The 12461-nt window shown below is 53.5% G+C and overlaps 1 protein-coding gene across 5 annotated transcripts in view; it reads right to left on the reverse strand.

Annotated features, from left to right (window-relative positions):
• BCL11B (BCL11 transcription factor B) overlaps positions 1-9819 on the reverse strand; it is a 96976-nt gene extending 87157 nt beyond the window's left edge. The window contains exon 1 of one of the 5 annotated variants that reach the window (XM_056346654.1): positions 8839-9819. In XM_056346654.1, the coding sequence (XP_056202629.1) occupies positions 8839-8896 (58 nt within the window). In that variant the 5' untranslated portion in view covers positions 8897-9819. Of the gene's footprint in view, positions 1-6177; positions 6371-8838 lie in introns of those variants that run through there. The other 4 variants (XM_056346658.1, XM_056346656.1, XM_056346659.1 and 1 more) reach the window with 4 other exon arrangements.
• Between the last annotated feature and the right edge of the window lie 2642 nt (positions 9820-12461).

Genomic DNA, 12461 nt, shown 5'->3' on the forward strand with positions numbered 1-12461 from the left:
CCTCCCCGCAGCTCCCTGCAGCTGCAAGGTGCAGAGTTGATCTTATGCCTACATATTGCATCAGCATCACACTCAGTGGTACTAGGCACCGCTTATCTGCCATCAATTTTTAATTTTTCTGAGGACTGAAAAACAATTCTTTGTAGGTTTTTTTTCTAAATAGAAGTCTGAGTCGGCCAAAAGAGGCAACTTGGTGGGGAAGCCCCAGAAACGCAGGGGCCCACAGCTCTGCTTCACTTTCCCAGCAACTCTCAGGCATGTGCAAAGCGCACAAAGGCAGCCAGAGCAGCAGCCACGCTCCGCCGCACCATGCGTGGCCCCGGTGCCGCTGCCAAGCCGCCGCCATCCGGTCACCCGCCGCCGCACGCCAGCCCCCGTCCCTGCATGCCAGCCGGCAGCATGGCACAGTGGGTGGCGATGGCCCACAGCGGCCAGGATAGAGCCCACCACCCCGGCACAGCCTGCCAAGCCGCCCCTGCTGCGTACCGACAGCCAGGGGACCAGGACGAGAGGATCGGGACCCAGCCGTGCAGGGAGGCTGAGGGGGGAGAACCCGTTTCACTCCAATGCTTGAGCAAGCCCCGCACACAGCTGTGAGTTAGTAGTCAGGCGCCTTTTGCAGAAGTAGCCTGAATCCCTCAGAAAGCAGTTTAACCCTCTGTACACACCTGAGATGCAGCAAGCCCAAGCACCGCCACAAAGAGCTGGGCAACACATCAGGGTTTAGGGAAAAGAAGGAAAACTGCACAATAACCACGCCGGACCCAAATGGAACAAAAGCCGAGAATATCCAAGGATCTGTGTGAATCTCCAACACTTGTCAGATGTTATTTCATCAGAAACTATATATAGTGTTAAAGAAGGGAGTGGCGTGTCTCCTCTTAAGTAAACTATATGTTCATAAAAAATTATTTACTGCTTTTGAGAGTGGAAAATACACAGGCTCTTCTATAGACTGCAGAAGCTGTAAATCTCCGCAGATAAAATGGGATGTGATGATGTGATATAAAAGCATTCTTTGTTCCCCAGTGAATACATTTGTTTTATTTAAAACTAAACGACAACCAAGGAGAGAAAGGAGCGCTTGGTGCCACAAAAGGAGAAGGAACAGTATTTGGGTACAGGCTTTTAACTGGCATGGAAAAGGATATTGGAAGCACAGATTCATACCCAAGAATTTAAAAGGCATGATCAAAATTAAGTAATTAGTTTTGAACATGTATTAAACAACAACAGCTCTGTTCTTTTCTTAAGTATGAGGCTCAAAAGAGACTGTGTTTCTCAATTGTGTATGGCACACTGTTGCTCATATACAATTTTCTTAAGCCTTTTTTTTTACTTTCATTGAAGCATATTCATTATAACATTCAGCGAATTTATGGCTTCTTCCAGTGGCTTAGTAAAAGAGGTCATAAAAAAGTTAAGTAAACCAGTGTGTTTTTTTCCTCTCCCTTAACTTTGGATTCCTTTTTTATACTGTGCTGTCTAGTGCTTAGCCTTTGGAAAGTACCTTGGGCATATCCAGCACATACACAAATTATCAGCTGCTCCAGGAAAAAAAAAAAGAAACACCAGAATTTCTTGCACTGAGGCAACTACACAAAAGACTTGCATATGTCAAAAACACAGAACTAAGTCCCTGTGAATGCTGCACCATTAATCAAATCCCCGATCTGGTGTCACTTTTGCCAGTAAAATGATGATATTCTTCTAACCCCCTTCTACTGGCGCGTGCCTGCAACGCATGAAGTGTGTCCCTCTGCTTTAATTTGTTTTCGAATAGCCTGCTTTAGGCATTTTTTATATATCCTTTGGAAAAAAAAAAAAAAAGAAAAAAAAAAGAAAAACAAGAAAGAAAGAAAAAGAAGCTGCTACTTAAAGCTCCAGCAAGGATCTACAGTACCGAGCAAGCAACAGCTTTTCAGGAAGGAGGGCAGGCAACAAGCATATTTGACTGATATTTAGGAGCTGAACACACAACTGCCTCCGAGGCTGTAACCGTGGGTGCAGAGGAACGGTGTGCAGCCTGCCCAGATACATTTTCAGAAAGTAAATAAACACGAAAAGAGGAAGATGCTGTAGTAAGAGCAGCTGAATGAATCATGCATTTATCAATGCATGCAGTTATTGATGCTTTTTCCCTCCCTCATTAAAAATATACATATATATAAAGCCGTCTACAGCCAATGCTGATGCTTCACCAAGCGCTTTTACAGTATCGCTAACTTTAAAGCAGGCGATAACCCCCAGCCCCTGTTTATTTTTCTGCGTGTTTTCTCTGGAGGCTACTGAGGGGAGATCAAATTCAATCAACAACTGCAAGGCAGCCCTGGCGAAACCAAACTGCAACCGAAAAGAAGGAAATGCTCCAGCAAGGAGGCAGAGAGCCATTTTGGGGTAGTAGGTCTCCGCAGGGAGACTTTTCCACCAGGCTTCGACCTGGATGAGACGAGTGGGAGGCAGAGGAGGGAGCAAGAGGAAGGGGAGCATGGGTGTGCGTGCACTGGGTGGGCAGAGGAGAGGGGAAGGAAGAGAGAGGAATCGTTTCTCTTGGTAAAAGTTAACACTCATGGAATTTTTTCTCTTGGTAAAAGTTAACGCTCACGGAATGGAAGGAAAGCCACAGTCAGCAAAGTCTGAGGTTTCAGAAGGGGAGAAGGGAAGGTTTTCCCCATGGCTGGGGAACACTAGCATCAGCAGCGGCCCGGGCACTGTGCTCTTCAGTTTACCGGTCTGTCAAACGAGCTGGCTCCTGTCTATATGCTTCCAGCTACCTCAATTCAAACATTAAATGAGGTAGAGAAATCATCAGATAAATTGCTGGCCCTCTCTACCCAAGAGTGAAGGGTTTTTGTACAGCTGATGACAGCCCTGATCTTTTGTCTGACCTAATTTACTTCTCTTTCAGGTTAGAATAAAGCATGCTTTCCTGTCGCAGGATAACCTCCGTGCACATATTGCACCCTAAAAATAAGAAGACGCTTGTGCTATGTTAACAATACCATAACTTGATGAATTGCTCAGACTGGGTGAAATCAACATCCCCTGATCGAAGCTTCCCATGTGCACGCCGTGAAATTATATGTTTGGGCGAGAAAGCGTCCCGCTAAAGTCCGTCCACGATGCACAAGCCGACTGCAAGCAGAGAGCAGCACAAGCCTGGCAGAGCAGCCTGTGAGCTGCTCAGCACCAACTTCTATGTGACAGATGTGATTTTGCCTTTATTTCTCTAGGAAAAAAATGCCTATTTCCATAAACTGCAGATTTTTTGCTATAAGGACCTGAAGATCAAAGTACAGTACACTATCTCACATCAGATCCTCTCAGCAGGGGTACATGTGGCTTTCTGACATGTAATCAATGCCAAATTATGTACGTGCATGTCTGCTTTATTGCTGTGCACACTTTTTCCTAGAACTCCAGCTTCCTCGCTCCGTGTTTTTACATCCACTGGAACAAACTAACGGATCTCCGTGGGTTGTTCCGCCCCACACACACACAGACTTGCTCATGTACAGGTATCATTACCCCCCGACTGCCATCATCTGACGAGGACAAATCGAGAATTTAAACTTTGCATGTTGACAATAAAAGGCACTGTTAAAAACTCATTTTAATTAAAAACTCCTGTCCGCCCAAACCAATTAATCAGCCGGGATTTAGCTAAAGAGAGATTTGTCTGGCTCGCAGCCCCTCTCAGCTAGCGCTATATAGATCTCCTCGTGAAAATCGATACTACAACTTTACACTGGGAGCACCGCTCAGCGCCGTGGAGCGCCGGAGCCGCGGCGGCTGTTTCCCGGGGCAGCGCACCGCGCCGCAGCCGCAGCCGGGCAGGGCCGGCCCCGCAGCCCATCACACGGGCTGCGAGCTCCCCCTAGTCGCCAACACCCGCCACTTCTCGCCAGGGGCACAAGGCAGGCTCGCGAGGCGGCTGAGCAAGCCAGCAAAGTTTATTTTGGAAAGTATTTTCCATCAACAAACAAGACGGAGCTCGAAGTAATCCAGGTGGGAAACGGAAGGGGAGCGACCACCTTGTGCGAGGCATTTTTTGAGCGAAGGGGTTCGCTAGCAGCAAGCGCAGCCCTGGGAAGAGCCGCTGAAGAGGTGTCAACTGAAGTCGGTAACTGATATCAATAATTTGTACTACTTCTACGAGCGCATACTCCTCTAAGTCATAATTATTGTCAAATATGCCACAAGACAACCCTTTGTTCTACAGAGAAACGTACATTTTGCGCAAGACAAGGGCTCCAACCGTTCCTGTTAAAGGCAGCCAGGTTGTAAAATCTTCAAGACCTTTATTTCTCAATATTTAAATTAGCCTGACAAAATATGCTCTGCATCTGCCGACCAGCAAAAAAATGCAAAATTATTTCTCACCCACTGTACATCCATTTAAGCCCCTGAGCACATCAACCAAAAAGGACAGAACAACCCACATCCACAATCTAGTTACTCTGCACTAGATTTTGTAAAATATTTTAAAAGATCAGAAACTATGAAAATTTGCTTTATTTTTCTTTTTTATCTTGAAAGTCCAATACAAATATATTCAAATGAAAGGCAACCTGGAAGTCAACAGCACACAACCATTTTTGGGCTTTTTTCCTGCCCTATTTAAAGCCAACACATGTAATGTCTTTTAAGAGCATGTTAAGCTTTTCTGTGCACAGCTAGGCAGATATGAAAAATGCAGCCATCTCCAAAATAATAATAATTTCCTCTAATTCTTCAGTCACAGCTTACATTCTCTTCGTATTAGAGTTGATTACATGGGGGGGGGGGGGGGGGGGGGGGGAAGGGGTGTCGTCTGTAGGAAAAGTACCTTAATTGCACTAAATCTAAATTCATTTTAAGAAAACCTCCTTGAAGGAATTTGCAAAACTTTGACATGCAAAAATTCATAGGGTTTTTTTTATAATTATTTTTAATGACTACACACAAATACAAAGTGATAAAGGAAATTACTACTCTTCCTATGGAACCTGTTGACCAGGTAGTGAGGAGCCTCCTTGGGAAACCTGGTTCTCTACCTGGAATTTTATGATTTTACTGTGCCTTTCCCTCCCAATCTTTGCTGTTGCTCTACAGAAATGTTCTTGGTTTGCCACCTTCTGCAAAACTGCTACCAGTGAGCTTTTCACATGCTCTTGCCTTTCACATGTCCTTCAAATGCAAAATGCAAGGCTAGTTTGAAACCAGATTTCTCAAGTTAAAAACAGAAGATCTGAAGCTGGAAACTCAGCAACTTGAATCAAACCAAAGTAACGTTTCTTTGCACAGAACAGCTTAACAGCTCAGCCTCCTCTTCCCTACGTGATCGCCTCTTCTGCTTTGTCCACCCATTAAAATGAGCTCAGCTACCAAGTTTGTTCTGTCCACCACCACTGAAGAAAAGTCCAGAGCTGCTCTTTTCTCTGCATGTGTTTCCTCTCTTTTTGTCCTGCACATGCATCCCTTACAAGGCTGCCTGGGAAAGACTGGCAAGGAGAAACAGGCCACTCCGTTTTGCAGTCTTAAAGACCACTGTGCTAATGAGACGCTGCAACTCTGGAGCATAACTACGTTGCAGCCTCTCTGCTTTTTGTGTTTGTTTGTTTGTCTTACACTCAGGATCTAAACGTTTCTCTGAACACCAAGAGCATGAAACCCAATAAACTCCAGCTGAGCAGTGTCAGAAAACCCTTCTCTCTCCCTCTCCCTCACCCACCCCCACCACCCTCCATCTCTCTCCCAATCTCTCTGTCCTTGCCTGGCACAGACCTCCAATCCATCCTGAAATGCAACTCTCCTGACAGACGCCAAAAAGGGAGAAAGAGGGGGGGGGGGGGGAAGCCCATGCTAAACATGACATAAATACAAGATTTCTGAAAACTGCATCAATTCATCCCAGCTTTGGGAGCTTGGCTTGGGGTTGGCTTTACTTTGTTGAAAGTGTTTCGGTTTCCCATTCCATTGCCCGCTACTTTCCAAACTCCCCCTTACAGAGAACAGTCTCCCTGGCTCCTTTTCCCCCCACGAATGACACCTTCCTGAGGAGTGCGGAGATTGCGAAACCCCCCTCCTGCAAGCCCGCAGCTGAGGCTCAGTGCCTGTGCGCTGCAATGCCTGTGCTTCCTGCTCCCCAGCCCCAGCCGCAGCCCCCCGGCCCCCACCACCTCCTCCCCTGGATACCTTAATTTTTTTCTGCCACTGTTCAGTATGCAGCGTGATTTCTCCGCCAGCTTCCTCAGGATGGAGAGATAAATAAATACAGGAGGAGAGGGAGGGAAGCGGCATACCGCTCTGCTCTCCATTCCTCCCCAGCCTCCCCGCTAAACCCATTGTACACGCAGCTCCTCGGCACCTTTTAATGCTCTCCTGTCTCATTATTTACTTTCAAGTAAAGCGATCAGAAAAGGAGATCAAATTGGAAGAACAAACCTACCTGGCTCTCTTCTCCACCCCACCTCCCCCCCCCCCCCCCCAGCAGCAACAGCAGCAAGAAATGTTTCACCCCTTTAAACAAAATCAGACGTGCACAACAAACCAGATTTTCCGCACACCCCCTTTCAACACCCCACATCTCCTTGCAAGTGAGACAAGAGAAGTGGGAGAAATTGCACTGGGCGATTTAGAGGGTTGTTGATGCTTTTTCTTAAAAAATAAAAAAATATATAAATTTAAAAAAAAGGGGGGGGTGGGGGGGGTGGGAAGAAGCCATCAACAAAAAGGGAAATGCATTTTCCAAACCGGATGGTTAAAAACAAAAATGCAGTTAACGAAGGGGAGGGAATTGAGGAGGGGGGGAAATCCACCTTTTATGGTGATGCAAATCTGGTTCCAAAATAACAATGAATTAAAAAGAAACCCCCCAGAAAGAGCTAAATACCAGATGCATCTTCATTTGTGTTCCACCAGCTGATGGGCTGGGGCGGGAGGGGGGATGGGGGGGGAAAGGAGGAACGGGTTAAAAAATAAAGGCGCACACCAAGAAAAAAAAAAAAAAAAAGGGAGGGGGGGGGGAAAGGAAAGACAGAGCGAAAGAAATTGAAATTTCGGGACCCAAACCGTCCCCCCACAACCCTCCTCTACGAAAAGAAAAACAACCTCACAGGAGGTGGAAAAATTATATACATATCTCGATTCCCAAGGAAATCTTACAAACAGAAATTTATCACCGGTAACAAAGAAAGAGAGGAGCTCGCAAGCACCAAATGCTCCTGGCAGATGGCTCCTATTCTTGGCTTTCAGGGGAGGGGAGAGAAGCCGGGGGAATATTTTATTTATTTATTTAAATTCTTTAAAATCTCAACATAAATATTCGGATCCGCCGCGGCTCAGGCTCAGCCCCGGGCTGGCTCCATGCGCACCGCCGCCCCCCGCAGCACAGCAACTTGCGGACTTGGGGGGGGGGGGGGGGGGAGCCGGCCTTCCCGGCGGGGTGCGGGGCCCCATCCTGGTCCCCGCCCCCCCAAACCTCGAAAACCTCGCCGGGCATTTTCTACCAGCCCCCCAAACGGGTCAGATGCTATAGGAGGTAAACTGGGACCTCCCTGACCTGACCTCCCCCCCCCGCCCCGCCCCGGTGGCGGCGGCGCAGTGGGGAGCTCTGAGGGTCCCGCGCCCCGGGAGGCGCCCCCCCTCCCCCCCCAGCGGTAAAAGCCCCGCGGGGACGGGAGCGGCGGAGCAGCGGAGCGGGGCGCCCGGCGCGGAGGTCTGCCCCCTACTCTGCCTGCAGGCGGTCGCCCCTCTCCCGGGGCTGGAGGGGTGGGAACGGGAGGAGGGGGGATGCTGGAGCTGGAGGGAGGGGGGGCGTCTCCTTCCCTCCCCCCGCTTTATTTTTTCCTTCCCTATTGGGGGGGGAGAGTAATGTGTGTGTTTTCATTTCACGATGGGGGCTTCAGCAAAGTGCAGCCTCTGCTCCCTGCCCGGGCACCCGAGCCGGTGCCGCTGCCCGGCATTTCGTGCCCTCCAGCCCCGTCCCCCGCCTTAGCTCTCTCCGCGTCCCCCGCCACCGATAGACACCCCCCGTCCGTCCCCAGCCCTCTGCAGCCTTGCCTCTAGCCCCAACCGAGTTCATCCTGCCTTCCCTTCCCCTCTTGGAGGAGAGTTATCTCCCCCCGCCGGCGATGCACCTGGGGCGGGCAGGGTGCAGCCTGCCCATCTACCTGCCCCGCGCCCCCCGCGCCGGGGGGCTCGGCGCCCGCCGCTGCCGGCCCGCCTGCCCCGGCCGGCCCACTGCCTCCGTGTGCTTCCCGTTAAGTCCCCCCCTGGCCGCTCCGCTTTCCCCCCCTTGCTACCCACCTCGGTCCGCCCCCCCCCCCCCCCCCCCCCCGTACACACACCTCCCGGCCGGGCTGTCACGCCGAGGCAAGGCGCTTAGCCAACTTTTCCCACCGCTCCGCGCTGCCCCCGGAGCAGGGAACGAAGAGCAGGGCCGGGGGCGAGCGGCGGAGCCCCGCGGGGTGGCCCGGCCCGGCGCGACCCTCTCCGCCGCCCCCCGCGCCCGCTCCCGGGGGAGCCCCGCGCCCCCCGCGCCGCGCCGCGCTCTCCCCGCCGGCAGCGCCTTCCCCGCTCCACGCCGCCCGCCTGCCCGCCCGCCTCACCTCCGCACCGCTGCAAAAACGCACAGCAAACTTCGGGCTTCTCCCCCCCTCCACCCCCAGCCCATCCCCCAGCCACACACCCCCCTCCCCTCTTTAATTCCCTTCTCCTCTCCCTCTCTCTGAAGTCATTTACCAGCTTTGGTTGCTCCTGGAGTCTCCCCCCCCCCCACCCCCCCCCAACCGCTTCCTCCCCTTCCCTAATTTGCTCCTCGATTTCGGCTCGGTTTGGTTCCAAGTTCAAACTTACGTGTGATAATCTCTCTTTGTGACAAGTGCTGCGGGTTTCCCTGCTTGCGACGGGACATTGCCCTGGCATTTACACTGGCATCGCCTGGAGAGCTGCACTGGTTTGGGGGGATGTGCTGGGGGGGCGATCCTCCTCCTCTTTTTTTTTTTTTTTTTTCCTCTTTCTTCTTCTTCTTCTTTATCGAGTTCTTCTTCTTTCAAAAAAAAAAAAGAAAGAAAAGGAAAAAAAGCCTCCTTTTTGTTGCTGCTGTGGTGCACTGGATGGGATCCCCTCTCAATTAAAAATCATCATCATCAGGAAAAGCTCTTTCTCGCTCTTTTTTCTCTCTCTTTCACACACTCTGTCTTTTCTCCACTGCTTCTGCCACTTGGACTTCCAGATCTCTTCTTGAACTTAGGAGGATATGCACCGCCAGTGACACTTTTCTCTTTCCCTCTTTCCAGAGTGCTTGGCAAATTGGCAAGTGCGCTTTTCCACCAGGAGGGTAAAAAAAAAAAAAAAAAAAAAAAAAAAAAAAAAAGAGAGAGAGAGAAAATAAAACAAAATAAAGAAAAAAAAGCAGAAATATAAAAAAAAGTACTAGAATTGGGATTGGCCCCACACAAAAAAAAAATGCCAAAAAAAATGTTTTTCAGAGATTGACCCTTGCTGGGTAGATATATAGAGAGAATTTTTTTGAAAAGGGGTAGCCAAAACTGTGTCTCCTCTTTCCCAGTTCAAGTGGCACTGCTTTGCCCTGGTGCTTTTGGATTGCCAGTGCTCCTGCACCACTTTGCACTCTTCCCCCCTCGCCTGGCACTGGGACTGGAAGGAAGGAAGCCCCCAGTGCAGCTGGGCTGGTGCTGGCTATTACTATTATATATTGCAATGTGAAGATGGCGGAGTCCTGGTTCTCTGGGAGCGCTCTGTCTCTCTATGGCTGGGGCTGCCTCTGTACAATGGGATAAAATTCAAGTTCAAGTGCGGACGTGACGTTTAATCTGCACTAGAGACAAAAAGACCCAGAGAGTAGGAGCACTGGGGGCGACTAGCGGTGGCTTTTTAACATTGTACCCTGCAAGAGAACAAGAAACGCCACTCGCACACACCGCACACACCCGCACTCACACACACTCGCGCACACCCGCTCGCACGCAGCCTACAGCGCAGCGGGGCTGGGGACCGCGCCGGGCTTTGTGCAGCGCCGCGTTCCCGGGGACGCGGGGTGCCGGCGGCGGGGGGAGCGGGGGCAGGCATGGATCCGCATCCTCACGCACGGCCAAACTTCCCCGAGCCCGGCGCCGGCCGCGGCGGGGGCGGCTGGGGCGGGGGCGGCGGGGCGGCCCGGCCGCGCTCGGGGCCGGAGCGGCTGCCGGGGCCCGCGCTGCGCCGCGCCGGGCTCCGCGGCCGAAGGCGGCGCGGGCGGGAGGCTGCGGCGCGCTGCCCGCCGGTGCCGCCGCCTCGCCGTTACTCATCGCGGCTCCGCCGGCCAGGCTCGGCGCTGGGTCGTGCTCCCCGCCGTCCGCGCCCGGCGGCGGCGGCTCCCGAGGGGTCTCGGGCTGCTCTTCCCTCCAGGCGCCGCCGCAGCAGCTCCTCGGCGGCGAGCACGTCCCCCCTGCATTTCTTTCAAACAGTTTTACAACAACACAAATATCTGTGTGGGCTGGGGAGAGGTTTTTTTTTTTCTCCCTCCTCTCTCCCTACCCGAAGTGTGATGGTAGCGGGACACGCGCGCACACCCGATCCGCACACGCACACACGCTCCGACCTTCTTCTCCCACCCCCCTACCCCCCTTCCCTTAAAATCCTGGCAGAGAAGATTTTTCCTTGGAGGAATTAAGTCTCAGCCACGAATCGAGAGACGCCGGGCTCCCAGGGACTGCAGCTCGGTGCACTTGTCCTCCTATTTCACACGCAGGTAAATGCTCACAACTGCGTGCGCTTCTAACTTAGGAGATTCTTGGAAACCAACTTTTCCCCTCTGCCTCCGCTCTCCCAGCTCATCTCCTGCGATTATTTTTTCCTCTCTCCGTCTCTCCCCCCAGACAAGGAAGCTGTTCGGTGCAAACAGCTTTTCAGCACCAGGTGTGGACAGGGCGAGGGGAATGGAGAGGAGGGGGAGGGCTGGGGGCTCGGAGGCAGATGGAGCAGAAACCCAAGAAACCCAGCCTCCATTCGGAGTACGCCAGGAGAGCTGCTCTGCAGTCGTGTCATTCACTTTCCACGTTAAATGAATATTTTTTGTATTAAATCGCCTGAAAGCTTTGAGGGGGACCAGAATTCATCTCGGTGCCCTTAATCAGCTTTGTGAGAAATTTGGCTAAACAGCATCGCTCTCGCCTCCTCCACTAAAACTGCCTTTCCCTCCCTACACCCGCCCGACCGCTCCCAGCTCGCGTTTCGGCGCTGCCAGACCCCGGCCCCCCGCAGCCCGGCCCGACGGCGCGCCCAGGGCAGCGGCCCCCCCTGGTCCGCGGCCGGGCGGTGGGCGCCGGGCCAGCCTGGCAGTGCCCTCCTCTGCCCCGGCTCTGCCTTCCTCCGCCTCTGTTAACGCACGGCAAATACGCAAAAGACATTTAACGGCGCTTAAGCCGTTTAGATTCTTTGCCGTGCGTGTTCTGGTTTGTTTAGCCGGGTCCTGCAAAGGAAAATGAGCGCGGCGATGGCAGGGGCTCCGCGCCGCCGGGCAGGCGAAGGGCAGGCGCCGCGGGTCGGCATGAGGCACCCTCGGGGGGGCGGAGGGAAGGGGCTCCCCTTCGCTGGCCCCCGCACCCGCGGGGAAGGGGGTCCGGGCAGGCCGGCGGGGACGGGGCTGCCCTTGCCCCCCTGCCCGCTTTGATCCCTCCTCCACTCCCGGCTGGCGAGGCCACAAAAAGTGGCCGTGCCCGCCGGGCGAAGCGCGGCCCGACCCCGGGGCCGCTCCGCGGGGCTGCGGCCCTGGTGGCGGGGAATGTGGGGGGGTCACTTTCCACCCTCGGGGGTGCAAAGTCCGGCTCGCAGCGGCTGCGGCCCTTTCTCGGCGAGCTGCAGGAAGCTGCACCCCTTCGGAGCGCAGCTTATCGGGAAGTTACTGGGCATCATCTGTTGATTAACCAGTGTCTTCCAGTGGGCACTGAGCGCGGCAGATAAGGGCCGGCAATGATTGACCAGGCGGCCGCCCCGCCGGCCTGGGGCGGCAGGGCCGCCGGAGCCCCACGGCCGCCCTCACCGCCTGGCCGGCTGCGGGCAGGGCTGCGGGGGCTGAGCCCCCAGCCTGCCTCCCCCCCTCCGAAAATACATCCCAGTGGGGAGGGGGGGGAGAAATTCCAAAGTGATTTCTCAGTCTCCTCTTTCCTCCCTTGTCTGGCACTTGTGATCATTAGCACTGAAAGCTGTTAATGTCTTGTCTCACAGCTCCCCCTTTAGTCTCTCTGCTCTCCCTGTCTCGCGTTCAAAGCCAGATCAATAGCAAGCTCCTTCTAACCTTGACCTATCCCTCGACCCGCCTCCATCTGCAGCTGGCCCCGCGCTTGTCTCTCCTCTCCCCGCCCCCCCGCCCCCGGCGCAGCCGGTGGTAGCAGCCCCGCAAGAGGGGCCGGGGTCCCCGGGGGCTGCCCGGGCGGCAGCGGCGGCCCCCGACATCGCCCCGCTTTGTCCCGGGCTGC

Source organism: Falco biarmicus, chromosome 7 (genome assembly GCF_023638135.1).
Source record: "Falco biarmicus isolate bFalBia1 chromosome 7, bFalBia1.pri, whole genome shotgun sequence".
NCBI classification, from domain to species: Eukaryota; Metazoa; Chordata; class Aves; order Falconiformes; family Falconidae; genus Falco; species Falco biarmicus.